This window comes from Arachis ipaensis, chromosome B03 (genome assembly GCF_000816755.2).
Source record: "Arachis ipaensis cultivar K30076 chromosome B03, Araip1.1, whole genome shotgun sequence".
Lineage (NCBI taxonomy): Eukaryota > Viridiplantae > Streptophyta > Magnoliopsida > Fabales > Fabaceae > Arachis > Arachis ipaensis.
In genome coordinates this window covers 3724595-3733398 of record NC_029787.2, presented here as the reverse complement: position 1 = coordinate 3733398, position 8804 = coordinate 3724595, and the positions used below count along the sequence as shown (strand labels likewise).

Here is an 8804-nt window from a genome sequence, read left to right as displayed (position 1 = left end):
CAAAAAAAAAATATTATATAGCAAAATAACAAAATCAACTTAGGTTGGTTTAATAAATAGTTTACTAATTTGTTTAAATAAATATAAAAAATTTAAATATTACCTTATGTATTACGATAAAATTTTAAATAAAAATTCAATCCATGACCGTTTAATCATCGACATATCCAAAAAATATCATGAAAACCAAATTATCATCTAACAGTTATGCTTAATTATTATGTAAATATGAAAACAAGTGCACTTCAATAATAGTTTGTTATGAGCAAAGTGACCATGAGGTCTATGAAGATTTTGACTTCAAACTAATTAATTTTTTTTTAAAAAAAAAAGGTATTAATTTGGTTGTTTAGGAGAGCAAATGGTAGACACATGAAATCCTTTTTTATCAACTAAAATTTAATGGTGATATTTATATGTACTGTTAATTATTTTGATGTGTCTATCTATAAAAGATAGTCATATAGATAATAATTTTTAGAACGAAATTTTACTTGTTTTGATAGGATTTGTGATAAATAAAAAAAGTTGATAAATGATATATGAAAACTCAAAAGATAATAAAAATTTCACTGTACAAAACTATATCGTTTTCATGCTCATGTAAGAGTAACAAAATATGCACTACTATAAATAGTAAAATATATGAACAATTCCATCGGATATGTTAAAAAAATTATATACATATTTAATATCTGATATGTTAAAAGATCTAATTAATTAATCAAAAGTTAACATCTTCGAGTTAATGAGTTATAACTCAAATGACATAGTCTCTCCATATTCAATTAGTCAATTAAGAGTTCGAGTCTCATATTTTTGTTAAAAAAAAAAAGTTAACATCTTCGAAAATCTAATTCTTCCTTTACTCTTTAGTTATTCACCAATTTCAAAGATAAAATGAATATGTATGAGTACTATATGTAGGTAGAATATAAAGAGGGGAATGGGCATGTAACCGTTTAAGAGCAAAGGGTACAGACTTGGTTGTTTGTTTTGCTCCCAAGTCCCAAATGTTCCTTCCTTATAACCATAACCATTAAAAAAGGCACTGCAATTTTTTGCTCTCACCCACCACCTTTTTCCTTTTGCCTTTTGAGTCTTTTTCTTTTGTCAACATTTAAGCCTCTCCAAATTCCTCCTTCACCGCCACTCACTCACTCGCTCACTCACTCACTCTCAAATTCAACCTCAAATAAATCATTTAATTAATTAAATAATTCAATAAATACTCATTTTCCCCCTTCCTTTTTTTTCGCTTCATTGTTGTTGTTCTTCTTCTTAAGAAAATGTGGACCCTCTGAAGAGAGAGAAAGATGAACAGAAACAACAACTCATCGGGATTTGTTGTTGGCGGTGGCGGTGGCGGTGATGGTGAATGGGTGAGAGTGAAGGAGGGTGTGACGGAGTTCATGAAAGGTGTGGCGGAAATGACGGTGGAGCTCGGCAAAGGTTGCAGGGACATTGTGAAACAAAGCCTCGTCAACGAAGAATCTTACCTGGTCAAGAATTTCGGTAGGGATTCATACTTTGGGAAAAGAGTTGGTGGAACTTGTTCCAAGGTGTGTGGAAAATTGAGCTTCTTCAATGAGTATTTACCTGAAGATAAGGATCCACTTCATGCTTGGTCCGTTATTTTCTTTGTTTCCTTACTTGCCTTTACAGGTGAGACTTGAATCTACTTCAATCACTCTAATTTTCTATTTATGTCCTTTTTTTATTATTATTATTATTATTATTATTATTATTAGAGCCACCATATGGATAAATCTGATTTTGAGTTCATAGATTTATTTTATATAGTTTGGTTGGATTGATAGAACACTCAGTATTTAGCTGATACCACACTAGGCTTACTTACATTTTGCTGTTATTGGGGATGATATATATATATAATTGAATCTTATATTTAAGTTCTTATTTTACTCTCTTGTATTATGGTATGTTTAGACTGAGGGGGTAAAAATGGAATGGAAGTTTTCATGGATCAGTGTTACACATTAAATTCATTGATGATAATTTCTGCTGCATGTTTACCCCTAGTCATATATACCTTAAGGCTGCGTTTGGATATTATCGCTGATATTGAAATATAGAAGTATAGGACATTTATACGGAAAATACATGAATTATTTATCTTATAAATGGAAATTATTTTGTCTCTATCTCTATCTCCACAACCAAATGAGCTTCTTTGTCCTGTGTTTCCAGCCTAAGGTTTGTAATGCATTCTTCAAGTAATAATAGAAACTCATAAAGTTCTACATGTGTTGGTGAAATCAGGATTGGAAAAGTTGTGCTTTGATGTTACATTCTAGCTATAGGTAGATGTCATGATTGGTTGATATGTTTGCAGCTATATATTTAAATTTAGAGCATGATCCATCATCCCCTTCGACAAAGGAAGTCAAGGAAGTATTTCTGCATCCTCCTAGTGCTGCTCGCATAGTGCTNGCTCCTCATACTTTTCTTTCCTCTCGGCTTGCAGGTTGTTTGAAGTGTTAAATTCTTGTTCTGTTGTTTTTGTAATATTTTTTTTGGTATCCTATTATAGACTGTTGAAACCATCTTCAAATTCAAAATTAGGAATTCCTGGAGTTAAGGGTTCACTGCTTGAAGAGTTCGGCATTTGCTTGCTGACATATGATCTCCCTGGGTTTGGGGAGAGTGATCCACATCCCAATCGAAATCTTGAAACTTCAGCGGCAGATATGTTATTTCTAGCAGACTCGCTCGGCCTTAAAAAGTTTTGGGTTGTTGGCTACTCAAGTGGAAGTATGCATGCTTGGGCTGCACTTAGATACATTCCTGATAGACTAGCAGGTATCAATAGTTCTTTTTCTTTTTGTTTCCATGCAACTTTGGATATACTCAACATGATAAAACTCGGAGCTTTTATAGCCGGTGTCTTGCTTATTCACTTTTCAAAACAATTATTATTGTTTATTTATGTTATTGTCACATTTTAGGCTTATTAAGGTGTTCTGAATAACTAGTTTAAAGTTGAGATAAAGCTCAGAGATATGGGTCTACATAGTTCTTGCATCTTTTTAAACATGGTATATTTTGGCATGCATTTTGGAATAAATCTAAGTAAATCTCAGGTGCGGCCATGTTTGCTCCCATGGTAAACCCATATGATCGTCTCATGACAAGGGAAGAGAGACGAAGAGCCTGGGACAAATGGACAAGAAAAAGAAAATTCATGTATTTTTTAGCTCGGAGGTGTCCTAGGTTTCTCGCTTTCTTCTATCGGCGAAGCTTCTTGTCAGGAAAGCATGGTCAGATTGATAAGTGGCTGTCATTGTCTCTGGGAAAGAGGGTAAGAAAAGCTTTGCTCATCCATTTCTATCTTGTGGTCAACACAAATGTGTTTGGTATCCATATCAAGAGATCTACACTTCCATGTGATGTCCATGTTATGTTTGTCTTTCACTTGCATTCCGGTAACTTGGATTAAGCATATCCCCTCACGAAAGGTTCCTTGCAGGATAAAGCACTGATGGAAGATCCAATCTATGAGGAATTCTGGCAAAGGGATGTGGAAGAATCAATCAGGCAAGGAAATGCAAAACCCTTTTTGGAGGAAGCTGCTCTGCAGGTCTCAAACTGGGGTTTCAGCCTGTTGGACCTCAAGTTGCAGAAGAAAAAACGGAGCGGAAGTGCTGATTTGCTCATTTGGCTGAAGTCAATGTTCATTGAAGTTCAGGAGGAATACACGGGTTTTCTTGGCCCAATACATATATGGCAAGTGAGTGCATCAATGTTTAGAGTACTACACCCTCTATACAAGCTTCATTTACTAAAGCATTCACTCTTATTTGATAAAAATCTTCTGCAAGCATTCTTCTAAGGACTTCTTTTCCCAAAGCCTTATGAGCAATGGTGAAATATTGGGACGATATGATGTTGTTTGTATTACAAATAAGCAATACATTTTTATCTCAAGAAGCTTTAAATGTTTTGAATGGTTTAAAATGTGATTTAGTCCGTTTTAATTTTTAAACAATTGAAAACCAATTAGGACAATTTCTGGCCAATAATTTGAAACATTAAAGTTGTGATACCAATGGAGGCATACAGTATCTGAAGTGGATCCAAGTATGGTGGACAATTTTGGAGTATAATCATCACTTTAGCATAATTATTCTTAACTTCGATTCATGCTTTTTGGGTTTTAGTTTTCATAAGCATTCTTCTTGTCAATAATGTGTTAGTGGGTCATAAATGCCCAAACCATTTTAGGCAAACTATCCTCATTTATTGTTATCAAAGCAGATCACTATACGTAAGAATATCCCATTTTGCTTTTCCTTCCATATTTTTGTCATGTGCACACCTCTATCAATTATCGTCTTCACATTCATTAACATTTGCTCTTTTCTAAGTTTCTAACCACCGAGAGCATACTACTTTAATGTACACTAAATGGCATGTATTGGATGGAAAATGTTTAATGGTTGCATACATTGAAAACTTTGATGAAAGTTTTTTTTCCTTCAATCAACAATTTATGCTACTGACACAAATATATACTATTGTGTCTCATTTCAACTGTTGCCTTGCTGTACCCGTTGTTTCTGCAAGATGTTGAGTTTTGCTAGATAGATAATATGTCAGATTATGTTTTTTGGTAGCTGTTTCTTCAAGTATATGGGGGAAAAAAGAAGAAAGAAGAAGAAAAAGGACACTACATTTGCTTAGAGGTTATTTTTGTTTGGATGAAGATATTAGAACTTTGTTTGAGTAATGTAAAACACTACTTTCTTCATTTACATCTTAGTACATCCTTTAATGAATGTATCCGGATGAACCCAGGTGAAGTACGACATTGTTTGATTCATGTAATGTTTAAATTGGTTTGTTGATGATATTTGTTTCAAATGAAAGTATACAACTCATCCTTGTGCATTGTTTGCAGGGAATGGATGATAAAGTGGTTCCTCCATCAATGACTGATTTCGTGCACCGAATACTACCTGGAGCTGCAGTGCATAAGCTACCATATGAAGGACATTTCACATATATCTACTTTTGTGATGAATGCCATAGACAGATATTTACAACACTTTTTGGAACCCCACAAGGTCCACTCACTATTTCCTCAGAACAAGATGAAAATGAAACTACCACCCTAGATGAAAAAAATGTTGAACAACAGCCAGAAGAAGTAGTAGCAAACCATGGTGAACTTTGATAATGCCACAAACTAGCTAGAACAAGTACACATAGGACATAATAGGATAAAAATGCTCTTTTTTTTCCCCCTATTTTCCTTTTTTTTTGTTTTCCCTCCTGGCAGAACATCACAATTTTATCATTCTATGATGTACATACCATATAGTTTTTGCTTCATCTCTAATGGAGCATTTATAGGAAAGAAAATAAAAATCAACATTTGAAACTTGCTTTTGGTTGTAGTACTCAGATATGGCACGAATATTGGAATTCACTCCAAATTTGTGTTGCTGAAAAACTGATGTGATGCCCTTTTTTACCCTGGATGAAGAGATGATTGAAATTGTGCAGCGAATAGTATGTATGTTTTTAGGAAAATTATAGCGTACAGAGCTTATTTTGGTACAGAGATAAAGAGATTCTCGTTTCTTTAATAGATAAGTGACACATGGCACTATTTTTCTTGTGAGAGAGCAACTGAGCTAAGGTTGTTTTAGGGATGAAGGGTGGCTGGCTTGTAATGTGATGGAGCTGCAACTGTACAAAAGATTGGGTGAGACTTAATGGGCTTGACAAAGGGCTTTTTGATATAAACAAAATATAAACAATGTTCTCATTAATATTAAAGAATACGGCATTAAAACTAATTGGAAGAAAATGTGAAAAATAAGTAACAACCAAACTAAGTAGAAAACAAAATAAACAATGGAAATGCACGAGTATATTTGAAATGGAATACATAGATTTGGTGAACAATAATCAACATTACTATTAATAACAACAACAAATTACATCTTAAAGTGATCCTTAAAATTTATAAATTGTATTGATTTAATTCTCAATTTACAAAAATTGTATTATTTATATCTTTGACATTATAAAAAATTAGAATAAAATCCGTACATTATGCAAACTCAAATAAATGATAGTAACAATTAATACTTGTGCTGTTTTATTTTTAATATGTATTTTATAGGGATAAATACTGTTTTGGTTCCTAAGATTTAGGGTCAAAATTAAATTCGTCTCCAACGTTATTTTGGATTTAAAATCGTCCTAACATTATTTTTTATATTAAAATAGTCCTTTTGACTTTTTACAGACAAAAATAACCTCCACCACCACTACCTTTTTATCACAACCACCATCTTCCTTACTCCCACCAAATACCAATAATCAGATTCAAGAACACAATATTCAATGCCAACAATAACACATTATCCAAATTCAAAAACAACAACATCAAATTCAACATACAATAAAAAGAAAATCAGAAAAATAACAGAAGCAGAAGTAGAAGCAGAATCAGAAGCAGAAGCCAAAGCCAAAACAAAAGCAGAAGTCGAATCGAAAGCAAAAGCAGAAACAAAAGTAGAATTGGCGAGGTACAACGGCAAGGACATGAAGTGGCAACGAGGTCAGTAGCAGCAACACCACCACCAGCACCATCACCTCCCCGAGGATGACGAGGAATACGAGGAAGGTGAGGGTCAGGTGCATTGCTGTGAGGGGGAGTCACGATGATGGCGAGGGGGAGTCACAATACTGCAAGGGCGACGGTGAATCGCGGCGCTACAAGGGCGACGGTGAATCGCGGTGCTGCAAGGGCAACAGTGAGTCGCGATCGCGACGGCCAAGCACGGCGAGGCTTCCTTCTCTTTAAGTCTTTGCTTCTCTTTCTCTCTCTTCTGAAGATGTCAATGAGAAAAAGGGGTGATGAACACCCCCTCATCTTCCCTTCCCCTCTTCCTCCCCCCGGCGTTCTTTCCTTTTTTTTTAATTTATATTTTTTATTAGGATTAATTTAATAATAAAATTAAAATTTTTATTAAAATTGACGATTTTAATACCAAAAATAATGTTAAGGATGATTTTAAATCCAAAATAACGTTGGGGACGAATTTGATTTTTATCTCGTCATGTTGTCTTCTTGGAGCATCACATATTTTCTCGTTTTTTCTCCTTTGAGTATATTCCTCCCACTCAGTCACATTTCTTTACTAACCCCAATGTTGACCTTTTTCCTAGTGATGATTCTACAGGTTCTATCTTGGGTCATCCTCTACAGCCTCCTACTCTTCCGCCTTCTCCATCTCCCGATGATTCCAGACCGGATGGCGATCCCGCTCCTACCGTCATGCCTCCTCCTCCCACTCGTTCTTCTAGGGTAAGGAATCCACCTCCTTATATTCTTGTTCATTATTGCTTTTCTACTATTCTTCATCAACATGAACCTAAGTCGTTTAGAGAAGCCTCCACAAATCCAAATTGGCAACAAGCAATGCAGGAAGAAATATAGGCACTTGAAAAAGCACACACTTTGAATTTGGTTGATCCTCCTTCTAATCAGGAAGTTGTGGGCAGTAGATGGGTATACAAGATCAAGACTCGCTCTGATAGCTCTATTGACCGTTATAAGGCACGCTTGGTTGCTCAAGGTTGTACGCAAGAGTATGGTATTGACTATGAAGAGACTTTTGCTCCTGTTGCTCGTCTCACATCTGTTAGAGCTCTTCTTGCCATTGCTGCGGTAAAAAATGGGTATAAAACGAATATATTTGGGTGTAATACAAAGATATTTGGGTGTAAAACGAAGATATTTGGGTGTATTTTTATTCTGATGAGTTCTGCATAATTCAGACCTCTTCCTCTTCCTCCTCCTCATCTTCTGTTGCTTCTTCTTCTTCTTCTTCTTCTTCTTCTTCTTCTTCTTCTTCTTCTTATTTCATATTCTCATAATTCTTTTGGGAGGAAAAAATCAAACAAAGAAGAAAAAAATACATAATGTTACAAAATCAAAAGAAGAAGGAGGAGAAACACGACGATGAAGATGAAACACGCGAAGAAAAAGGAGGAGAAACACAAAGAATGAGGAGAAGAAGAAGGAAGAAGAGGAGGAGGAGGAGAAACGCGAAGAAAAATGACAGTTGTGGTTTTCATCGAGGAAGAAGAAGAAGAAGAGTCGTTCATAATGGTGAGTAGCGCGCTTTGAAAACAGGAAGTGATTAAGTAACGTGCGTGTATTTATTCTTAAATGTGGGAATTTAATGCGCGTGTGTTTTGTTGGATTTGTGCCAACTTGTAAGATTTATAAGCAAAAAAAGCTTGTATGTGCAGTATACCTGTAAAACAAATTACTTTTGTTAAAGACAATTATTATTATTATTATTATTATTATTATTATTATTCTAGATAATATATGATATGACCATGACTATTTAAGATTTTATAATTTATTTAATGTTTGGATCCTGAATCTAATCGCTCAAAGAAAGTAATAAGACACTCACAGATAGAATGTTACATAATTTAAAATATAAAATCCTTATATAACTGATCAGCCAAGCCAAGCCAAACCAACCTTTTAACAAGTTATGGGTTAGCAGCTTTGATTGTTATAAAAAAAATAACAGAAACACGTGTCTCAAAATTAGTATACCAAAAAAAAAATCTGTATATTAGCTCTGTACCGTAGTGTTACCCATGTTTTTAATATTTGGCTTATACAATATATATACTTGCTTACAACGTGATATTAACTTCTGTTGTAATTTTTGAACTAACTAGTGTATGAACCGTGCTCAAAACGGAAAAATTTATAAAAGTTAAAAAAAAAATTTATATAC

General features: G+C 34.4%; 1 protein-coding gene across 1 annotated transcript; it reads left to right on the top strand.

Moving 5' to 3' along the window:
* On the top strand, nucleotides 2455-5510 carry LOC107629180 (the record flags this gene model as incomplete). Its single annotated transcript, XM_016331897.2, is given in 5 exon segments — nucleotides 2455-2488; nucleotides 2587-2823; nucleotides 3105-3322; nucleotides 3491-3751; nucleotides 4922-5510. Coding segments are annotated over 5 exon segments (1026 nt in total), but the record flags the coding sequence as incomplete, so codon positions are not given.